A 24,514-nucleotide genomic window follows, 5' to 3' on the forward strand; every position below is an offset into this window, starting at 1 on the left:
AACAGTACTTCTTCCTAGAATTATTACGCATGTCAGGCGCGGAGCACGTGCCTGGGACACACATAGTAGTAAAATGCTTGGTAAACGGTATCTATTATTCATTGCTATTAGCTGTTAGAAAGAAACAGGGAGGAAAAGAGAGAAAACGCTGCCAGACGAGCAGTCTCTTTGACGAGCGGAGCTAACGTGTTCGACCTCGAAAATAAATAAATAAATAACCGTCGCCGATTATATTCTTTTCTGCGAAAGTTTTAAATGACACTCTAATCTGACCGTAGACCAGATCCTCGGTCGCTGGAGAAATTTTGGGAAATACGAACACGTTCGAAGAGGGAAGCTGAAATTGTGCATTGCCTCGGCCCACACGTACCCAGTCCCACGAGTGTTTGGCTGGGGGTTTACACCAGTCGTCCTCACACCTGTGGCCCAGGTGTAGTGGGCTCACCTTAGGCGGCCTTGGCCCCCTCGCCCCGTGTCTGTAAATAACCACACTCAGCACGATCTGCACCGTCCCAAACCCATGCGAAGCCACCACACGTGAACGAGTGAGGTGGCATCATTCTTCTGAAGCCATCATGGGGAATCATGCTGTGGCACCCTGCAGACGCCCCTGTGGTTTTGTTCAAGGTCCTCTCTCGCTGCCGGCTTCCCACCTCTTCTCCTTCTCTCTCTCTCCCTCTTCCAAACACCCGGCAGGCAAAGGAGGGCCTTCCGGTCCCAAATAATTCAGCTCTATTCTTCAACTTACAAACCCCGGATGGAAAAACCAAATCCTGGTGGGAAGGATGGGAAGAGGGAGGGAAGTCTGGTGGTAGAGATGCAGCTCTTGCCGGAGACGTGGAACCCGTATCTGAGTCCAAGCCCCTCACGAATCTCCTCTATGACTAAAAGAAAAACTCTGTTTTTCCATACACTCTACACATCTCACACCAAATATGTGGAGTTTTCCACACCAAGAAATTCTCCAGTCCTCAGTGGACACCATCTGGGTATCTATACTCTAACTCAGTCCTGACGCTCGCTGCCCGGAGTTAACGCAGACCCCACAGGTCAAGGGCTCAGTTCTACTTGAGACGCCGATCACAAATCCAGGCCACCAGGAGTACCCTGACCCACTCGCTATGAATCGGGGGTTTCCATGACCTTCTCTTAGGGCTCAATAGTGTGCTGGAACTACTCACCGAACTCGGGTAAACGTTTACACACGTTTATGAGTTCATTATAAAGGATGCTACAAAGGATAGAGGTGAACAGCCTGATGAACAGGAACACAGGGCAAAGTGTGGGGAAGAGTTGTGGAGCTTCTGTGTCCTCTCCGGATGTACCACCTTTCCGGCACCACCATGTGTCACCAACGCGAAGACCTCCAAACATCAGACTGCAGGCATTGTCACGAGGCTCCGTCACGTAGGCACCATAGATTATTAACAGTCTCCAGTCCCTTCTCTCTCCCCGAGAATGGGGGATGACTTTGGAAGTTCCAAGCTTCCGATCACATCTTGGTCTTTCTGGTGACCAGACACCATCCTGTAGCTATTCAGAGGTCCCGGTTCCTTGTCATCTCATTAGCATACGACATTTACACACCCTTATCACTCTGAAAATTCCCCGGGTCTTAGAAGCTCTTGGGTCAGGAACCAGAGTCAAAGAACAAATAGAACAAAAAAGATGCTCCTAGCACTGCGATCACTCAGGAAATCACAAGAGTTTCAGGAGCTCGGTGCCAGAAACGGAGGGTAAAGATTAAATATATTTCTTGTTATACCACAATGACTTTGGGCAAGACACTGCCCTCCCCAGACCTCTGTTTCCTGGTGTATTAAATGAGGGGTTTCGGTAATCCCTGGAGTCCTGTTCTGTTAGCGCGCAGTGGCATTAATGTGCTTTAGACCCAGTCGAAGCTGAGCGTGGATCTCAGCTCCACCATTTATGGGCTTTATAACTCGGGCAAGTCCCTTCACTGCTGTGGGTCTCACCGTGGAAAGGAACAATACGTTTGCCTTGGGGTCGTATGAGAATAAAATAAGCTGACGTGTGGGGAGCGGGCAGCCCTCTGCTTTGTCCATACATAGTCGGCACATAGGAAAGGGTGCTTCCATCCCCCCTCCACCCGGGGCAAGGAGGTGACAGCTGGGCTGTCAGCTGGCAGTCACTCTTGAGAAATCTCAGCCAACATGTCTGCGTCAAAGAATGAGTCTCGCTTTCGTGCGCTCTTTCGATTTCCTCACACCTCATGGCACTGAGATGATGAATGTGCACATCCGTTTCGCGTTCTTGGATTAATGAGCCGCAGTGCTCTCCTTGGGGGAGAGTAAGTGTTGAGACATCTCCAGGGAGCCCGTGAGCTCAGCCATCTCTCCGCATCACGCTGGGGACCAGGGGACCCGGGGGATGTCTGCCACGAGCTCAGGTGACACGTCTCGGAAAGGGGCGCCTTCGGGAGGCATCGCTGATGACCATGCTGTCTGTTTTCTCCCTGTGACACAACCATGGTCTGTCTGTGTGTCAACTGGCTTCTCCCTTGGTTATGAGCCGGACCTCACTCCTGGGTGTGACGCTGTTCTCAAAAGGTCGTCACCTCCTTCGAGCACGAATTATCCTCCTCTTAGCCCGGGGTTTTCCAGATTGACTGTTTTGATTCGTCTTAGAGAAAAAAATTACTGACAATACAAAACTCATCACGCTGAACACTTGGGGTTTCTGCCCTGTTCTGTGTGTATTATCAATTAAAAATTTACCTGAAAAAAAAAAAAAACCTCACCAACAATATTGTTTAGTGTTGCTTTAGATCTAAAAGGGTACTTTTGGTCTTTGAAAAAATTATATAAATATTCTATAAACATGGCCTCCCTGTAAAAAGGCCGAACAATACAGAAGTATAATCACAGCTGGCACTTGTTAATGTTTTTGTAATATCGGCACTAGGCTCTGGGCCAAGTATTTGACACGAATCATCTCAATTAACTCTCACAGCAAACCTTGTGAGGTGAGGCTATTATGATCATTCTCTGGACGGTGTTAGGAGCTGGCTCAGGGCACAGCGTAAGTGACAGGAACTTGAACTCACACCGGGAAAATGAGAGTCCCATGTCATGGCTGGAGATGAGAGCGGTTTGGGGGAAGGCATCTCTGCTCAAGGTGCCAGTTATGGGAGGGGCATGGTCTGGATGGTCAGGGAGGAGGGTACCAGGCACCCAAGTGGAGCAGTGCGATCCCATGTTGCGAACTGTAACAGCAGAGTTAAGTAACTGAGACAGAGATCATGTGGCCTGCAAAGTCTAAACTTTCTACTAGCTGGCCCGTTAAAGAAAAATCTTGCTGGGCCCTGACCATCAGAAAGAACCATGGAAAGTTCTTCTATGGGTGAAGAAAGTGGAATATCGATCATCGATTCATTAATCTGCTGACTCATCCCACAAATCAATCACCCGCAGAACACTGAGCACCTAGTGTGTGCCGGGCTTCCTGACTTGAGTTTCACTTCCAAGAGACACCACGAGTTGAGGCCTGTGACCAAGGCCACACGGCGAGGCCGCAGGGCTCTCACGGGCCCTGCCGCTGTGACCGAGCCTACACCCTCCTTCTTCCCTGGACTCCAGCAGGGAGTTGGGCTGTGCCCAGAGCACACGAGGTCGGGCACCAGATTTCCTGCAAGCACCTGCCAAGGCGACCTGGTAGGTTCTGCGGCAGCATTTGTCTTTCTTTGCATCCTTTACTTCACCGAAGGAGATATTTTGTGATTTTTTTAGTCCTCTAGAGAGAAGTGTCTGTTCAGGTCCTCTGACCATTTTTTGATTGGATCATTTGTCTTTTTGTTGTTATTAAGTCGTAAGAGTTCTTTTTATATTTTGGATATTAGGCTCTTATCAGAGGCATTGCTTGCAAATATATTTTCCCATTTGGATGGTTGTCTCTTTACCTTGTTGACGATTTCTTTCGCTGAGCAGAAGCTTTTTAGTTTGATGTTCCATTCACTTATTTTTGCTTTTACTTCCCTTGATTTTGAGGTCAAATTCATAAAATCCTCTTTAAGTCCAAGGTCCGTCAAGTCATTTTTAGTGTAAGGATGCCCCATGCAATATTTGGAACATACGTACACTACAAGATGACCCATTGTTCATCTGAAATCCAGATCTGTGTTTTCTCTGGCAATCCTATAAGAAGAGAGAGGCCAGACTTTCAAAATCAGCCTCATTTTTCTAAGCAAGTGTTAGCCAAGAGGCCTGCTCTGTGCTGGCAAAGGAGGGGAGCCTTCTGCAAGCCAGAGTGTTTAGAACAATGCCCAGTCTCTTAGCTTTGTTCCTCTCCATTCCTACTGAAGAGCTCTCTGTTGACACGTTTCTAGTGATGTGGGAGTTTGAGAAGACCGCAGTGAGAAGCTCCATGGAGAATTAATAAAAATGGCCAGTGGGCTAATGGGAGTAGAAAGTAGGGGACAATTTGGGAATATATATCAAGAGGCTTGAAAACATTTAAATGCTTTAGTGATCTCATTTCCTAGATTTCATCCTAAGGAGATAATTAAGGGTACCACAACGATTTAGCTATGTATGATATAGCCTAGTTTGCAATAGCAAAAAACTGGAAGTAACCTAAATGTCCAACAGCAATAAAGGATTGTTTAAATAAATTATGATATATATGCACAACAAAATTCTACACAGACATTTAAAAAGATGCTCAGAAAAGATGTTATTGATATAAGAGAATAAAGCATATTTTAAGAACCTGGTTAAGAAATATTGATCCAATTTTGCAAAGGATATATGCATAGGAAAAAGACAGCAAAACTCCACTCAAACTACTACAATGAGAATTGTGAAGGAATTTGTATTTCTTCCATTTACTTCTATTTTATTTTATTTTTTACAATATTTATGCATTATCTGGATAAATTTTTTTAAGTGTTTTTGTTTTAAATTACCATGGGACACCTCTTTACTTAGAGGAGAACACGGCCAGTCTTGAGTCAGTGTGGCCACAGCAGAAGCCCCTCCTTGCCTGTGGCTTGTCAGCCTCATCTCTAGCCACAGAGCTCACATCAGGGCTAGCAGCCCATCTGCAAGCTCATGTGAGTCCTCCTCTGCATCGTTCAAGCCTTTGCTCCCTTCAACTCCCTCTCCCACCCCAGAACATCTTCATCTCAAGACAACCCTAGCATTCCCTTCTGGAGCCTTCCCGATGTTCCCAGACTAGATCGGATCAGCTCCTCTCCATTCATGCCCAGCCTCCCGATAATCATCTAGATGCTTGTGTTTCTCCCTAAACTGACTGTGCATTGTTTAAAGGACTTCACTTCTTCCCTCCGTGGTCCTAGCACGTCACTCGTGCCTGACACATCACAGTAAATATGCAATGAAGAAAGGGAGGCGAGCTGGCAGCTGGGCATGGAGTACACACAGTCCTGGATTGTTGTTGAAACAACGTCTCAAGACTACAAGTGGAGGTGGAAATTTTTCAAACCCCATGATAGAGACTCCATGAGGGCAATAGCATCTATCAAAGCAATGAGTCACCACCCCCACCTCCCAAGAAATCCAATTAAATGCTGTAATTCAAGTGATCGTGCTTTGCATGCTGCTATCAATACGGTTTCTATTCTGAGCTCTCTCAGCATTCGGGCCCTCCTGTGCCTTCCATTCTCCAATACCTGCTGAGTTCCTGCCGGTACTCTGTCTCCTCTCCCAAACCTTCCCTCCCTGCTCCCACATCCATCTCTCGCTCATGCCGACACTAACAAAAGCTACCATTCACCTGAGCAGTGGGCCTCATGCTATCTCGTTTAATGCTCACACTTGATAGGGAAGGTATTATATTCTCAAAATGTTACAGAAGGTTCAGAGAGGTTAAGTGAATCGCCCAAGATCACACAGCTGGCAAGGAATGAAGGCAAGATGTGAAAAAAGACAGTTTGACTGCAGAGCCCCAACAATTGCCACGACAACAAACTGACTACAGGTGCCACCCAGATACACCAAGTTGCCCACTTCCGCCCCAGTATCCCCATCCTTTGCCCCATCGTCACTATCAGGAGCCTTTTTAAATGCTTCAACCTAGGCGGTTCCAAGGTGTGGGCTTTCTTGGGGGATGGCTTTGGCCCCGTCCCATAATTTCCATTAGCCCTCAAAACATCTCTATGTTTTAAAGATAAGCAATGGCATTTCCCTTAATTTTGCATGAAGTACAAGTAAAAGACCTGGTAGAAAACCATGCTATTCATATTGATCTGCACCACCCAATCTCAGTAAAAAAACCTTGGGCCTGCTACTGCAAAAGCAGCTTTCGGATCAATCCCCTGATTCTTCCTTGTGACCAGATTGCTGGCCCTAAGCCCCTCCTATACAGGAATTATAGTGCTGTCATTCCTTACAATGGAGCATCTAGACATGAAGGGGAAAAAAAGCTTAGAAATGCAATCTGTAAGCCCCAAACCCCAGGAAAGGCTACCCAGCCCCTCTCTCTACTCCTTCTGACACAGACCATGGATTGAGCCATCCAGGGGTTTAGCCCAGCTCCTACCAAGGCCCTAAGTATGAGCTATCTACACTCTCCACCCACGATTCCCATTAGACTCAGTGCACCATCAGAATCAGATCTGCTTTTGATGATAAGTAAATTAATTTAAATCCATCTCATGTTTACTCAGCACCGCTGATTAGTGTCCTTCTTTGTATGGGAACAGGATCCTAGGGTTTGGTGAGCCATAAAGAAACAAGAATCCTCTAGAGGATACCCCAAAGCTAGAACAGGATTATAATTAGTGGTGCTGCTGGAAAATATTTCACAACTGGCTGGAAGTGGGGAAGGACGTAAAAGCCTTGGTTTGTATCATCTGACAAATTCCATGGTGTAAATACTCCCAGCACGGCAGGTTTTGAACCACCAACATTTTAACAATGGGCCGGCAAGATTCCCGAAAATTTAATATCACTAACTGGAGTCGATAGGTGGGCAAATTTGGGGGTGCCTCTTCAATATCCTTTAAGTGTTTATTAAACATTTATTTAGAAGAGAAGCTGAACACTGTGAGAAAAAGATGACCAGTGGTGGTGATGATAATGATGATGATGATGGTAATGATGGTGATGATGATGATGATGATGATGATATAGCTACTATTTATTCAGAATTTACCATGTGCTAGGCGTTAAGTGCTTTATACAGATTATCTAAATCTATCCTTATAAGGATTATAACAACTCTTCAAGGTAAGAATCATGTGATCATCTCTTTTACAGATGAAAATCCTACAGAATCACACAGCTAGTTCAATGGTGAAGCCTAGCTGCTAATCCAAGTAGTCTGACTTGGGCGCCCAAACTAAGGCAGCATGATGCCTCTCCCTCATTGTTCCACGAAATTCAGCACTGATACCAATTCAGTATAACCTGCAGATAGCAGGACACGCCCTCCTTTAGAAGGCTGTTTAGAGACCACCTGTTATCATCCACACATGACCCTTGGTGGAAGGAAGAGGCATCTTGCTCCTATAATGGATGAAAGTTGGGATTTTCCATGGCTCAGTATCGAAAACTCTAGTCTTGGGGGAACCATTCATTGTGTCAGTCATCATTAGAGAAGTTTAAAAAGGGAGCACCCCTCCTTCTCCAGGATCGGCCCGCTAGAAGCTCCTGCCCAAGACCTTGACCACTGAGTGAATGACACAGAGCTGTGGTGCCCGTGACAATGGCAGTGATGTCCTGTGGCCAGACTCTGGAGCCCTCTTGATTCCTACCCATTTTCCACACCTGGCCCTTCAGACTCTCTTTGGTTCTGTGAGCTCCGATCCCAACCTACCCAACCTCTAGCCTTCCCACAAGTCCTCTTTTGTGCCTTAGTCAGGTAGAGTTGATTTCTGTTGCTTTCATCCAAGCACTCTGATCAAAACAAGCTTCTCTTACAAATGGCACCTGCCAACCACACAAATCCCCCCTCTGAGGAAAAAAAAAATCGCTGATGGGGACAATTTTCTCCATCTTATGTCACTTTAGTGAATCTGAAGTACTATCTATGGATTGGTACTTGGCTAGCTTGCCCCTCAATTTAGTTCCAGACAGAAAAATATCAGTAAGAGGGTATTAGAAAGGATGTACTATAGGATTTGGGCTTGTGTTGTGTGCTTTTGGGGATAGTTTAGAGAAAGAGGGCATTTACTCTGGAATGGATATTGTTGGGAAGTAGAGTGGTCCTCTGATGGGGCATCTTAATAATTCTCACCTATTAAGTGAAGGTGAAGAAGCAGCAGTCACTCATATAGACCAAGATACAGAGATGCTCGGTTGTCTTTTGTGGTTTGGACAATGTTCACATCTTTATTTGCCTTCGGACACACTTGTGAAGCAGTCTTTTTGTTATCTTGATTGATCACAGTCTCAGAGCCTTCTATGATGCAGGCAATAGGCAAAATTGTTGATGTTTAACAGGAAAACACTTGGGCCTCTCTGTGAGTGCCGGGCCAGCTCCTGGCTGCCGGGGGCTGCTTTTCTCTTTCTCATAGTGGAAGAACTAACTTACATACTTCCTATCTCCCCATAAGTAATTATAAAATCTTTGATTCCAGGGACCAGTCCTACCTATTCTCATCTTCCCTGCAGTGCCCAGTGCGATGTCTGGCACACAGAAGTTCTCTGCGAATGCTCACTGAACTAAATTATGGGCACAGGGAACTCTCTGGGACCTAGTGCTATGATGATCATGCTGAAGCATATTTTCAAAATTTAAAAAGGTGACTCATACGAATTGGGAATTTAAGCCATTCAGGAGGGAACCAGTAAGATGATAAAACCTCACTCCCAGAACATTTAAGGAACTGGATTCATGGCACTTTTTAATAACAATCTTAGAATAAAAGTGCTGGAGTAGGTAGAAAGCTGGTTAACAGCCTCTCAGCAATAAAACCATCACCTTTAGGGTTAGCTTTTCTAGTGGACAAATATATACAATTCATGGAAATCCCAAATCTGTAGTTGGCTCGGCGGAAGTGCGGATGGCCCAGGAGTTGAGACTGGTATCTGAAGGGAGGGCAGTCTTGTGGGAGTGAGCCCTGAAACGTATAGGATGAAGCCCTAACTCCAGATAGATAGTGTCAGGATTGAACTGAATTACTGGATATCCAGTTGGTATCGGAGAATCAGAGAATTGGTGTTGAAAAACGACACATATTTGGTGTAGGAAGAAAACCACCTTTGGTGTCAGAATGGTGATAAAGTTCATTTCTATATCGGGACCCACAAAACGGGGGGCACCTCGGGGGCCTGGCCCATGTCGCAGATCTAAAACTGTCACCCCGCTCTCACACCTGTCAAGGAAACTTAACTCGCACCGATCGCAACCCTCCAGCTCAGCTGTGGCTTCCACTCCACATAGGGCCTGCGAGCCTCATAAGGAGAGTCTCAGCCTCCTAGCCAATCGCGCCCTGTTTCCGTGCAGTTGCTCTGTAAAACTCGCTCTTGCCCAAAATCCTTCACGAAGGGTGCTGCACTGCTTGTGAAACACTGCACTCCTCCAACCCACGGGTTGTTGCCCCTTGGATAAAGGACATCAAACTCATTACTAAATTGTTTCGGTTTTTTGTCATTTGATGGTGGTGTCAGAAAACACCACGCAAAGTTTCAGAGAATTTAAGTACTATATCCAAGAGCACACAGCTGGCCAAACATTTCAGCCGAGACACTGACTCTTATGCAGGCGAAGCCCTGGCTTTTGATCACTGTATGTGCTGCCTCTGGCTGCACTGATTTGATTCCTTCCTACCACCTGCCAAAGGGGAAGTCACATGTCCCTTGCAAGACAGAAGGCTCAGTGTGGCTAGGTGAGTGTTTCCTAACCATCAGCATTTGCATATTGCCAAAGCATTGTCTGCCATGTCTCATGCCCTCTCCGCTGTTATTTACTCAATATTTTCCTTTACATTGATTCTTTATATAAAAAATTTTAATATGAAACTTTTCATAGCACTAGAAGTAAAAAAAAAAAAAAAAACAATATTATTTCCTTAAAAGACATGAAAATAAGTTATTAATTAATGTTTTCCCAAATACTACCTAAAATCAACCTGGTGTGTACCCCAGGGTAGGGAAAACTGGACCAACTGACTCTCACCAGGTCACAGAGCCAAGATCTCAACCCAGGTCCCATTTCCGAGTCTAATTCTCTTTCCGCCACAGCGGGGATCCTTTGGTCGGGCTGTGTTTCTGGTCTGGTATGTTCAGGGCACAAGTGGAGGGGAGGGGTACTGGAGGTTTCTCAGGATGGCTCGTGTGACTGAAGGGAAAACCAAACAAAGCGATGGCAGACAACAGATGGCCAGAGGGCTGACTCCTCCAGGCAGGTAATAATGCCTCGAGCAAGTCCCCCTGAATTCAATCACCAGAGCAGCACGGACTCAAGTAGACCTACTGTAAATTGTTCTAGGAACAGATGGGATTCCCCCTGCCAGAACAGCTCAAGGCCAGTTACGGCAGGCCTAAGAGACCACGAGATCCTTGGAAACCTGGGGTAGCAGTGGATGATCGCCATCTTCAAGGAGGAAGGAGGATGCCAAGTTCCCTTTTCATGATATGGTACAGCTCACTGAACTCCACGTGGGGGAACCTCAGGTCAAGCCAAAACATCGGGTTATTCAGAGGTTTTTTCTAAAGTGCTGCTTTCAAAGTGAAATTTAGATCTCATTTTATAAGTGAACAATTTTTGTCTTGGCTCAAATTCTAGCTCCAAAACTTTTTCATAGGTTGAGGGCTTACCCAAGAATTCTCACGGCTCATACATAAGGAGGGGTACTTAAAGGTAGAGCTGGTCTCTAAGTTCTTTTCCTGCATTATCTCATTGAATCTTCACTCCATCTCTACGAAGTATGAACTGTGATTGCAGTACTTGTACAGATGAGGGGCCCGAGGTTTAAAGTTTGTACTATTGTTTAGTGGTAGAGCTGGGAATACATTTGGCACCACCTGGATCCAGAAACCACCTTTATTATTATTACACTTTAATCCCAAGACCACTCAGGGAAGAAGCTCAGAAATTCCATGTCTTCCAACTCTTGGCTTCCTCCCTTGATTGCCTTAAAAAAAAAAAAAAAAAAGACCACGTGTTGGGTTTTAGAGGTCAAGAATAGGCGGTCAACGAAGTGAACTGAAAGTGATAATTGCCGAGTGATTATAAATTCTGCTTCTGGTTATGAGCTTTCAAAAAGCTCATCATTATAATTTTCTTAGGAAACATAGCACCAGGTTCAATTAAAGACTTAATCAATGGATTTCGATAATGGATGTGATGACGAAGACAACAGATGGCATCTATCGCCATGGGAGACCACAGACATATATTTCATTCTGATTCTGATTGTGATTCTAAGCTACAGGAGGGAAAGGCACCTATTGCTATGCAAGGCATCGGGCCAACACAGGGCAGATTTTATATCTTCTATCTGAGGCCAATTTTAATCAAGAAAAAAGTGTGAAAAGTAAGATGAATCCTCTGTAAGTAGCTGATGGACACCAGGGAAGAGGCAAGGGGATGTCTGTGCAATGGGAGGTGAGACGGGGGGATCATCCCAACTGCTCTGAAAACTCCCAGTGGCCGGGCCATACCCTGGACCAATTAAATCAGACTCCGAGAGTAAGACCCAGGCATCAGCATTTTCTTTTAAAGCTCTCCAGGTGATTCCAGTTAGGATTCCTTGACTCCCGGTGAGTCAAAATTAAGAACCAGTGGTCTTGGGGGAATGCCAGCTTGGTGCAAAATGGACACGTTTCACTGCCTCTGGCTGCTGTCCATCAGGACTCAGTCAGGGAAGCAGAACCACCTGAGCTATGGGGCGAAGGATGTGTTACAGCAATCAGCACTTCCACAACCATGGGAGGAGCTGGTGTGGTGAGGAGCAGCACAGTCACCAGCAGGCTGCTCAGACCAGTCGGGCACGTGCAGCTGGCATGACGGGGCTCCAGACGGGGAGCAGGTGGGCGGGTCTATAGGAGGCTGTTGCCTTGTCTGCCAAGTGTCTAGAAGATGTGGCGCTGCCAGGTTAGTCAGCAGGGCTAGTGGGTCAAGAAGTCAGGGCTGGATGGAAAGTAGAGGAGAGTGAGGACCAGCTGGAACCTCTGTGACCCTCTCCAGTTACCTCCACATCTAACCATGGTAGTCCTCAAAGAATAAATACTGCTGCTTCCCCTCTGCCTCTCAGACCGCTCACCTTTAACCTGGAAGCAGGCAGAGAAAGGGATTCTGGGAAACAGAATTCTCAGAGCAGCTAAGTTTTCCATAGAACATTCCTGCACAGACTAGATGAAATAGAAAGTTACTCAAGCTCGCTCGATAAGAAGGTAGTTTAATAAAGGTGCAAGGAAACGAGGGGAAATGTTATTACCTTAACAGCTAGCACTCAAATTTATCTTGGGGAAGAAACAGTTTTTTTGCTCAGACTCGTACCTTGACAAATACCTGGGGTAGTGGACCCTGAAGGCACACCACGGCTTCTTAGAAGAGGGTGAACCTGCTATGCATAAAACAGGGAGAGGAATGTGTCTTCTTGGAATGGAGGGAGTTGAGATAAAGGAGAATAGCGAGGAAGGTGATGAGACTGGGCCCTGTGTGTGGAAAAAGGCAAAGAAAAAAGGAACCGCCTGGCACAGGGTGGTAGAAAGGACCCTGTTCGCCTGATGTGTCAAGTGTGGATTTTAACATTGTTTGCTGTGAAGGGCTCAGTGCGACCCTTGTCCATGTTCCTTAGTTCTATGACTCCTCCAATGACCTGTGGGAACAACAGAGGGCTTTTTGTTTTGTTTTGTTGCTATGGAAACTGGTGAAGCGTATGAGTTTCATATGCGCATGGCTTGGGGATACAGGACCCAGGAAATCAAGCCTAGGTGCCAAGGGGACCTGAGAATGGACATCTCTGGAAATTCCGCAGGGCGGATTTTAGATTTCTCCAGGCTGTGGCAACATGGGTGGGGGGCATTTATTTCTCCAAGGGTCTGGAGAGGGTCCGATACTTAGATACAGTGTCTTATGGACAGGCTCAGGTCAGCTGGACTGCCTGGGACTGGAATAGGAATGCCAAGGCCAGGTTCATTCTCTGCTTTTGGGGTCCACGGTTTCCTTTGTTTGCTACTCTTGAGGCATCTGTGCTGTCTGCCTTCCCTCCAAAGACACCCACTGTTTTGGTTTACAAATCTCCCAGCACCTAACTGGCCAGTCTCCCTGTAGCCCAGGAGACAGACTCTGGTTGGCCCAGACTAAGCCAATCTGGACCAATCAGCTCTGGCCTCAAGGAGGGGCTTGAGAGAAGTGGGAATCCTCCCCACTCCCTCCCCTCCCCCACCATGACTGGGGCTGGTTCTCTAAGGAGGGGAAGTGGGTGGGGAGGTAATGATTGGCACTGGGTGAACACAGCAGAGTCAGGCCCTGAGGTCACCTGCGGGAGTTAGAATCCCAGCCTTACTAATTCATAGCTAGGTGATGTGGGGCAAGTCTCTTAACGTCATTGAAACTCAGTTTCCTCATCTGTAAAATGTGGCTCATAATAGTGTCTGCCTCATTATAGTATCTGCCTCATCAGATCGCTATGAAGATGAGATCATATAATAAAAAGTATAGCACTGTACCTGGCACATACGAGTTCTCGAGAGACGTCAGATACACTAAACGGTTGACCACAGCATCTCAGCACCTGCTCTCCCACCCATCGCCCATCTGTAGCTTCCGTCTACCCTGCATGAGTCACCCAGCTTTTGTCTCCTCTCCTGGACTTCAATGGGGCAGAGCCCTCATCTGTAATGTTCATTGCCGCATTCCCCGGACCCGGCACATGGTAATTATGTCACAGATGCTCGTCGAATGAATGAACGAATTCATAAATGCTTGAATGCTCTCAGGTATGGAAACTCATGACATCTCAAGATTCCAACTTTTTATAGCTCCAAGTCTTTGGAAAGGCCTCCCTCATGCTGAGATGGGAATCTGATTCACTGCGGCATCTGTGCATTGCTTCTAGTGGCACATGAAAGAAAAATAAAAACTCCCTCCTCCACAGGACGGTCCTTCACGTGTTTCAAGACAGATCTCCTTGGGCCCCTTGGGCCTTCTCATCTCCTGACTTACCTCCTTGTCATGGCTGAGACCTTCGCTCCACTCTCCAATCTCCTCCCTTCGCCTGTGCCCCTCTTCAAAATAACCTACTACCAAAATCCAAGAGCCTGGGCCCAATGTCCGCTTTTACAAATGCATCTGTTAACTTCCAAACTCGATTTCTTTCTGAAGGAAAGCAATGTTTAATGAGCACTTTACATTGTGGTAGGCACTGGGCTGGGCGCTTAAGATACATGATCTCTTTTACTCCACATAACTTCTCTTTGAGATATTGGATGCTCTCTCATTTGAAAGATGAGGCAATTGAGGCTCAGAGAGGTTTAGGTATTTGTCTGAGATTACACAGCCTGGATATGGCAGAGCTAGAATTCAAATCTAAGTGTAATCTAATGTGGAGCAAGTGAAGGTTTCTCTTTTTATCAGAAAGTAACCCCATCAAAGACTAGGACATCTTTTGGCAGAACCCCAGTCAGGAGTGTCTTAGATTGACCTAATCTAATTCAAAACCCCTGAGGATTATAGGGAGCTGAGGACAGAGGATCAAGAGTGGGCCAGAATTCCAGGAAGAAAAGATCTATGTAACTGATCACTCAGCGAATAGCAGCCTATTCAATACAGTTAAAGGGGTAAATAAAGGTATTGTCCTAATGAGCGACTAGGGCCAGCCATGTTTGTATAAAACCAAAACCCCAAGGCATATCTGGCAAAACTGTTTGGATTTTTCCCCCCTTCCATTTCTCTTTGAGCACCCTGTCCCAGAAATATCCAGAGAGAGCTGGGTCTTATCTGAAGAGGAATGTGGAAATGAAGGCCTGGCAAGCTTTATCTGATTCTGGACTAGACTAGACGCAGAGCAAAGAGCTGAGCCATCAAGTGAGACCAGCAAGCGATAAGGACAAGCTCTTCTCAACCTCTGCTGCCACTCAAATCGGCAATTTTCCGGAAACAAAAAATATATATATATGGGAAAACCCTTCACTGTCAGGCCAATGTACAAAGAATAATGACAACTCAACTCAGCGGAAGATGAAGCAATGCATGTTCTCCACACAGGATGCGTTGCCTTCCCCTCTGCTCAGCCTTGCGGTGGCCATCTCTGTCACTTGTCACCAGGAGTCCGTCTCTAGGCTTAGTGCTTCAGCGAATTGCCATAGTCACCTAATGTGGTCGGCTGAATAACGTTTCTCAAAAATATCTACATCTCGTCCCTTACATGGCATGAGGGACTTTGCAGATGTGATTAAATTAAGGATCTTGAGGATGGGTGGTTATCCTGGGTTATCCAGGTGGGCCCTGACTGAGACATTTCAGTGAAGGCATCAGAAAATCATACTCTCTACCCACTGCTACTTCTTAGCATTTTTCCCTTTAAAATATGTTTGTGTTCAACAAGACAGATACTGTATGAATGCCTGGATATTGTATTTGTTAGTTTTACAAATTTTGACCTTCACATAAATCTTTTGCGCAACATCTTGTTTTTGAGATTTACTGGTGTTAATGCTCGTGGCCTATTCTTTTTTCGCTGTTGTATAGTACTCCAGAGTGTGATTAGAGCACAGCTGGTTTGTCCTTTTCTATTGCTGATAAACCTTTGAGTTTCCAGTTTTTTGGTCTTACAAACAAGGCTGTTACGAACATTTTGGAATGTGCCTCCTGATGTGTGAAAATTTTGGGAGCAGTGCTGCCCAATAGAACTTTCTGTGATGGTGGATATGTCCTACCAAAACGTTTGCTTTCCAGTGGATCCCCACTAACCACAGCTGACTAATGAGCATTAGAAATGTGGCTAGGCCTGCATTTTAAATTTTATTTAATTTTAATTAATTGAAATTGAAATAGCCACATGAGGCTGGTACCTACCCAATTATATAGACCAGCTTGAGGAAAAATGCCCAGGAGAAAAAGCGTTGGTTGAATAGGAAGTGCATGTTCATCGTTACTAGGTAATAAAGTGCCCAACTGTTTTTCCAAAGCAGTGAGCCAATTCCCTGCCCTCTTTATCAGTCTCCTTCAACCCCCTAGGTCTGTGCTAGCCAGATAAAGTATTCAGACAGAAATTTCTGGGAATAAACAGGGCTGTATTAGTCAGAGTTCTCCGGAGAAACAGAACTAAGAGGATTCCTAAATATATGAAGAGATTTATTATCAGGAGCTGACTCATAGGATTAAGGAGACATCCCAAGATCTACAGTTGGCAAGCTAGAGATGCAGGAGGGAGTGCGGTGTACATTCCGGACCAAAAGCCGGCAGGCTCGAGACTCAAGAAGAGTTTGATTTTTCAGTTCAAGTCCAAAGGCAGGAAAAGATCGATGCCCCTGCTCATGCAGTTAAGCAGGCAAAGTTCCCTCTCACTCAGCCCTTTTGTTCTATTCAGGCTTTCAACTGATCGGATGAGGCCCAGCTACAGTGGGGAGAGAAATCTGCTCTTCTCAGTCTACAGACCCGAGTGTTAATCCCATCCAGAAACACCCTCACGGACTCACCCAGAATAATGGTTGGCCAAATGTCTGAGCACCTCATGGCCCAGTCAAGTTGACACATAACATTAACCATCACAAGAGTTCATATGATGATTTCCCTTCCAGCTCACTGGAATGCAACAGTTTCAGAGCAGATCCTTGGAGCCAAGAGAATGAAATAAATTTATGGTAAGACAGAGCTCCGGGGAGAAGATTTTCTCTCCTGAAGCTTGCTCTGATTGAGAAAGGCATCTTGGAGCAGCAGATGCTGGTCCAGTGGGAGACATGTCTTTCTTCAACATTTATTTGATCACCCCAAATCCTCACCCTCATCCCAGTATGCTTAGGAATTCAGGAGGGTCCTCGCAGCCAGAGGCCTCACCGGGAACATTCTCCATCCTCTCTGCTCTCTCTAGTCTCTCCACCCCTTTCCTCTTCCCTTGAGGCCTCCTCCCTCCCTTCCACCCCTCCTCCCCAATTCTTCAAATACGTTGCATATTTTGTCCAAGACAAAGCGCTTTTTACATTTTCTTCAAATGAAGGCATCTCTTCCCACCTCATATGTGCAGTGGCTCTGGTGACAATGACCTGTTCTTAGGAGATGCTATTTAAAACCCAGAGTACAACCGGAGTGACGCCGAACTCCCGAATACCGCTGAGATGTGTCAAGTTACATAAACACACTTGCTTCGTTTTGCCCTGGGCTTGAAGCTTTTCCTAACAGGCTTCAGAATTATCACCTCGTTGGAGGGAAAAGAAAAATGCAGGTATATAAATTTTTTTATAATAATAATTAACAATAGTAAAAGTCAAGGCCCCAGGGTAGAGCCAGACTTGATGGTTGAGAGCCACTCCCCAGCTTCTCATGGAGAGGAGCACCTTCTGGGCTTTCTCTGGAGGTGACCAAGCCTTCCTGATTCCCTCCTCTCCCGCACAGCACACTGTTAACAGTTAAAGGAGGGAAGTGGATTTCGATTTTGCTTACTTCCTCGAAAGAGCCGCCCACTTTCACATATGTCCTCTCTTTTCATCCCTTGCTACGACACTCCCAGGGAAACGTCGCTGTCCCATCATACAGGTGGGGGAAACTGAGGATAGAACAGGACGAAAGACCCCCTGCAGGCCACACAGTTGGTATGAAGTAGGGTTGGGCTTTGAAACGAATTGACAGACCCTGTCGCATGACGGCTGACATCATGGACTCTGGACCCAGAATACCTGGTTTACATCACTGCCTGCTATTTAACGGGACCTGTTCAACCCTGGGCAAGTTACTTGACCTCTCTCTGCCTCTGTTTCCTCATCTGTAAGTGTATTGGCTGCCTACGTGGTTGTCGTATTCGATGAATCACTGTACGTAAAACACTTAGGCCACTGCCCAGCATAGCAAGTATTCAAAATGCTGCTTTTGACGGCTCAGGCACTTTCAACCACTCCACCCAGAATCTCTGTCAGGTTCAAGGGCCTGACCTCTTCACCACATATGGTACTTCTTAATAAAATGAGGTCACCATGGTCCGGACCCAGGGCCTGGGAACGTTAGAACTCAAGGGTTGTGCTCCTGAAAGCTATCCTCCTCACACCCGCCTCCCCTGCCTGCTCGTTCCAACTCTCGCTCATTAAAAGCCACCACTGCCCAGAGCAAACTGAGAGACAGAGCACGCTATCTCTTTTATGAAAATCTGGCAAGCGGGTGTTAAATGAAGATAACCAACCTCCCCCCACCCCCACCCCCATCACCGTTCAGATCTCTAATTATCTGAAACCCAGATGAACAGCAGGACCGGGGTGTACAGAGGGTGCGGAAGAGCTGAGGCCGGCAACTGCAGGAGGAGTTAGGAAGAGCTTAACGGTGTGATTCACTGCTGGAATTAGGGTGAGAAAATGAGTCTGAGGTTGTTGACAGCCTCCAAAGGACAGGATGGGGCGGCAGCAGGAGGGACCAGGAGGTGGGCATCGGGGAGGGTCAAGGATAGAACAAAGGAGCTGGTAAGCTTTATCTCACGGACATTTGATGCCTATTGCAGAGGCGGCTTCGTGACACTGAGGGGGGGTAATGACTCGTTCAAATGAAGCTCATAAAATTACCACAGTTCAAGAGGGAGATCTCTATATGCCAGGGGTAGACAATGAGAGCGGGTGCACTGGGTGTGCACAGCGGGGACGTGTGTCTTCCAGGGTCCCTCGTCATCCTTCTCTGAACCTGACCTCGTGGCCTCATTCAGGGCAGGTATGCTGGGGGCGCTCCTGATTCATCCTTTCGTTAGTAAGCACTGTTGGTACATTATATAATCATGTGCGTGATGGGCTTAGCACAAGGCTGGGCCCGCGGTAAGGGCTCAGGACCACTGACTGTCATGGTCCCTAAGGACTCTTACAGAAATTGGACACTAGAGCAAATTCTCAGCAGGTTGACTTGCAAACCTTAACTTTCCAAGATGGAGCTCAGCATTTTAGGCTCCAGATAAATCATTTATCTCTAGAGAAAGAAGACAGAAAACCCCAAGACCCAACCCAGCAGAACCTTTTCTGTTTCTACTACATTTAATTCGAGATGGTCTACAAGACGAAATCCAACGTGGGACCACGGGAATCCAACCAGGAGTTTGTCTTTACAATCTAGAAGAGCTGAGAAAACAGGTCCTTGTTTTGGGAACAAAGATAGTAAACTAGCTTAGGGTGAAAGACGCTGCCTCCAGGACAGACACCTCCGTTTTAAATCCTGGCTCTGCCTCATACCAGTTGGTGACCCCGAACAAGTTCTTCTGCCTCTCTAATGTCAGTTTTCTCATCCGTAACGTAGAAGGGATAGAACCCACACATCAGGCTTCTTCTGATGATTTAATAAACTAAGTGAGCCAATGCACACAATTCCTGTGTCATGTGTGTGTGGCATCTCGGTGCCCTTGGTAAACAGCAGTTCGTAGCGCTCTGCCATGTGTCCAAGGTCACAGACCGAGCACAGGGGAGAGCTAAGATGACCCCTGGGTCTACTTCTCATGCGTTCACACTAGTTGCCTGTGAATGGGAAAATCACTCTCTTCTGCTCCCTCACCATCTTGTCAAGAGGACAGGGCGAACTAGCAGAAAGGTCAAGATGAGAAAAGGAAACCCATGAAAGAATAATGCTCCCCGTTGGGGGTGTTGGGGCCGCAGCCATCACACCTGCTCTTAGAAGAGTCAACGCAGCAGGAGACCGTGAATATGAGAAGACACCCTGGACCATGAAATACCGTCTGACTCACACGATCTCCGTGGGAGCTGATGGGTATTAACTTGATTACTTCAGAGCAGGTGTGACAAAACCAATCTTATCCCGATTATTACAGCTATAGTTGCTGGGATTGTTTCAGCCAAGGGCTGCCACATTCCTGTCACTCAGAGTTTCCTCGCCTGAGCCAGTGAATGCTTAGCATGGTCTGAAAATCTGTTTCCTTCTTACCCTATGCCAAGGGTCTCGTGTGTGTGTGTGTGTGTGTGTGTGTGTGTGTGTGTGTGTGTGTGTAGAGAGAGAGAGGGAGACAGAAAGAGAGAGAGAGAAGAGAAGTTGTTGGGTAAGAATGGAGTGTGAAAGAATAATTTATTGCACACAACAAATATTAATTACCTAAGATATGCCAGGCACTGTTTAAGGTGCTGGGGTATGGATGATTCCTGCCATTATGAAGCTTATACTCTTTAAGAAATTGTCTTGATAGATATATTCAGAGCTTCCTTCCTTCTCCTCCTTCCTTCCATCTTCCTCCCCTCCCCCCTTCCTTCCATTTTTTTCTTCCTCCTCTCATCTACTCATTTAATAAATACTCAAGCCAAACTGCATCCTAGCTTGGCTACTTGTTAGCTATGGCAATCTCGGGCAAATTTCTTAACCTCTAATCTCCTCTTTTTTAAAATATAAGCAAGAATAGGACACACCTGCACAATAAGCTCTACAGCCATGCGAGGGCCTGGCTCTGAGAAATAGCCAGGAACCTGAATTCAAGAATAGTCCACACATGGCCTGCTGCCTGAGAGGCCAAGGATGGCGGATGAGGCTTTTGTCCAGGTCTGAATGGGCCGTGATCTCTACCCTGGCCATCTCAGAGCCCATCATGCACCTCTGAGATTGACAAGGTGGGTGCACCTTGGGGCAAGGCTTCTTTCTGTACCAAGCTGGGCCTGGGAGAACTGTCATCATCAACCACTGCTGTCTGCAGGCTGCTGGTGAGGCTCCCGGGGGCCTAGAAGCTGTCTCCTTCCATGGAACACGTCTCTGAGCCCCACTCTGTATCCTGACGACACTGACATCCTTCTGTATCCTTCAGATAATTTTATTTATTCCAGTGTTTACTGTTGGCATTTTCCCCTAAGCGGTCAGACTCACGGCGTGACAAGGAAATTCAGGGAGGTCACAAGTCAAGAGCTTAGTGAAGTGCTTGCCCAAGAGCTAGAGCGAACATGTTGCACATCCTTGTCAATCAGTGAGCACTTGCTATGTGCCAGATGCTGAGGATAATGCATGCATGCCCATATGCACACACGCACGCACGTGATGCAAAGGTCAGCGCATGCAAAGAGACAGCCTTTGTTCCTGTGGCAGAAAAAGCAACCTCTGGCCCCTCTCGAGCCCACAGTCTTCTGTGCCTTAAAGCAGAACTCATGTTCTCTCTCTGTCTTCCTTCCTTTCAAAACACAGGGAGGGTATTGTAAATGCCACTGATGTGTTCTTAATGTTAGAAATAAGCTACGGATAAGAACGGTAGCTCAATAATAGTTTTAGAACTGAATACGATACGTGCTATACTCTTTGAGAACACAGACAGTGAAAAGTGGAAATAGAAAAATAGAAAACAGATGCAAAAGTAAGACCCAGGCACTGATTTAATCATCTTTAATAAGGGGGAGTTAAGACATCTGACTAACGTTTATATGTTAAGACACAGAAGAATAGCCAGAAAACTATCCACCAGACTTAATCAAAACTAATACTATTAACGGAAGCCACTTCTACGAATTAGAACAAAAGGCAGAATGGAGGAGGAAGACACTTGATTTTCATGTATATAGCGGGTATTATTTATAAACCGTGATAATCCCAAGCCTTCTTGTTGCCACTGAACTCTTAGTTATTCCATGTTTTTTTACCAAAACTTTGAGAGTTGGCTTTCCCATTTCACCCGACTCCATCCATAAATCCATACAGAGGAGCAGCATGGAGATTTTGGCATTCTCCGGATCCTATGCTGAGGCGCTGCTGTTTTTGTCTGCTCACTTATGTGGGAGGATTGTACCTATTGACTGTACCTATTCCTTGTACCCAATATGCAATGAGCCCCAAGTCTCTATGTCTGGGGCAGCGGCTTCCCCTACACTTCGCATTCAGACACAGAACTTCCTGCCGCTCCTCTCAACCTGGGCGACCCTGAGACATCTCAGAGTCAACCTGTCCAATCCTGAGCTGACGCTTCTCCCACAAAACTAATCCTTGGAGTTCTTTGGAAAAACGAAAACAAAATAAAACAAAAAAACATGGGGAGGGAGGGATTGCTTCCAAACACTCACATTTTAGTCTCTCTGATTCCCCGGTGAACAGGAGAACGTTTCTTATCTGTAAAGTGAGGATGTTCTAGAACCTTCCTCTGAGGGCTCCTGCGAGAAGGGATTGTGCATGTGCCTTTAGCACAGGGTCCATCCAGCCCATGCAGAAAGCTACACACAGGGCAGCTATTAATATTGTAGTCCATCTCATGGGGCAAGAGAGAAGGTCATGTGTACAATGTCGTCATGAGAATAGGGGTTCTGAAAGCTGGAAGAGCAAGATCTGAAGCCTAACTCACCTATTTAGTAGCTGGGAGGCCCTGAGCTTGCCTATCTGTGTTATCTGAGCTTCTCTGAGCCTCCGGCTCCTCATCTGCATAATGGGATTATCCCAGGACCAGCCTATGGAGTTAAGAGAATGGGCGAGAGGCGCTTAGCAGCTCACAGAAGGTGGGATGTTGTTGCTGCTGTGTGGAGGAGGTTGTATCAGGCGCCGACAGGCAGTGTAGGGAATTCCCAGAAAAGCTGCCTCTTAACCCTCTGTTTTTCGTTCTGCTTCTAAACTCTCGATATTACTCTGCCAGAGCTCAAATTTTAAAATTAAAGTTTCTCTCGAAAGACTGCCTATAATTCCTCAGATATGCTGCACTCTGTAGACAATGGACTTTTACATCACGTGACTCGGAAGCTGCTCATGATCCCAGGACAGATGTATTATTATTATTTTCCCCCATTTTACAAACAAAGAGACCCGAAGCTCAGAAAGACTAAGTAACCTGCTCAAGGTCATCTAGCTTTTTTCTTTTTTTTATTTCAGGCCTATCTGAACCCAGAGTGCGTGCCATTAATGACGCCAGCACAGGGCACCACCTCTGGCCCGTCTCTCTCTCTCTCTCTCTCTCTCTCTCTCTCTCTCTCTCTCTCGTTTCATTTCTCTTTTCAACAAATAACATAGAAGGAGCTTGGGCTTTGGAGTCGGACTGTCCTGAATTTAATCCCAACTTCAGGGTCTTGTTTAAAACACAAGATTATGATATCTACTTCTCTGGCAGTAGTGAGAATCAAATGAGATTTTGTTTTTTTTATTGTACCTAATACTTTTATCCCGGCATGCGGTAATAAACAGTGAATGTTAGGGTCTCTAGCACCCTTCCCTTGAACACCCCTTCCTTTTCTCAGCTGCTTCCCCCAGACACTCACATAAACCTGAGCTCGGACTCCCGTCGCACCAAAACTTCACGGAGACGCTGGATTTTCGCCATCTCCAGCTCGATCTCCTCGGGCATCATGGTTGTCTCCGCCATGGAGATGATGTCCAGCTGATCTGTGTGGGAGAGAGGAAACGTAGGTGTCAAGAATCCGGTGCCGCACCGGTGTGCACTCCTCTCGTTCCAGGACGGACTTGATCCAGCGACCTTCGCACGTGGCAAAGGCGCACGGATCTCAGTCTGCACTGCAAGCGACTGTTTGTGAGACGGTCCTGTGGAGACTGGAAAGCACGTTCCCCATGGGAACCCTGTTGTGAGGGCAAGAGGAGGCTCAGGTGGGCTCAGCAAACCTGTTCAAGGTCATAGATGTGGCCTGGACAGGCCCTGCTTGGTCCGGGTTCCTGAGCTTCTGCTCCCCTGGACCACAATCGTTTTGCCCTGTCCCAGCCTCCAAGACCAAGTCCAACTTTAGGCAGCAGAAAGTTTTATAATAATGACTTTACAGTAGTACTACCGATTATCATCTTATAGGAATACCAAGTAATGTAATAGTAATATGAAATAATATAAGTGTGTTGTAGAAAATCCAGATAATACAGAGAAGCAAAAAAGGACAAAAGGTCATCCGTGACCACACTGCTCAGAGAGAACCACTATACACATTTTGACAGGCATTCTTCTGGTCTTATATTTGTAGATAGAGTTATATATGTTGCTGTGCATACAGAACCATATATTAAAAAACTATATAGACTACTACACATACGTTATCATATGTATATAAAGACACTACATATCTTTGAACATATGTATGTATATATGCATGTGCTTTAGTTCACTTGGGCCACCATAACAAAATACCAGAGGCTCAGCGGCTTAAACAACAGACATTTATTTTCGCACAGTTCTGGAGACCGAAAGGCTCAGATAAGATCGGACGGGGTCCGTTCCTGGTAAGAGCTCTCCTCCTGGCTTGTTGACAGCAAACTTTTGTCCTGTGATCACACGGCCTCTTCTTTGTACACACACACACACACACACACACACACAGGGGGAAAGAGAGAGAGAGATTAAGAGACAGTGAGTATGCAAGCGAGCTAGCTCTCCAGTATCTCCTGTAAGAACACTAATTCTATAAAGTCTCACCCTTAGGTTCTCATTTAACCTCGATTACTTCCTTAAAGTCCCTATTTCCAAGTCAGCCATATAGGGTGTTAGGGCTTTAACATATAAATGTGGGAG

The 24,514-nt window shown here is 46.2% G+C and overlaps 1 protein-coding gene across 1 annotated transcript in view; it reads right to left on the reverse strand.

Annotated features, from left to right (window-relative positions):
• The window catches only part of BMERB1 (bMERB domain containing 1), an 87,078-nt gene that overhangs the window by 13,288 nt on the left and 49,276 nt on the right, over positions 1–24,514 (reverse strand). Inside the window, exon 2 of the mRNA XM_016159680.2 lies at positions 23,265–23,388. Within this exon, the coding sequence (XP_016015166.1) occupies positions 23,265–23,388 (124 nt within the window). The remainder of the gene's footprint in view (positions 1–23,264; positions 23,389–24,514) is intronic.

This window comes from Rousettus aegyptiacus, unplaced genomic scaffold (genome assembly GCF_014176215.1).
Source record: "Rousettus aegyptiacus isolate mRouAeg1 unplaced genomic scaffold, mRouAeg1.p scaffold_m13_p_8, whole genome shotgun sequence".
NCBI lineage: Eukaryota > Metazoa > Chordata > Mammalia > Chiroptera > Pteropodidae > Rousettus > Rousettus aegyptiacus.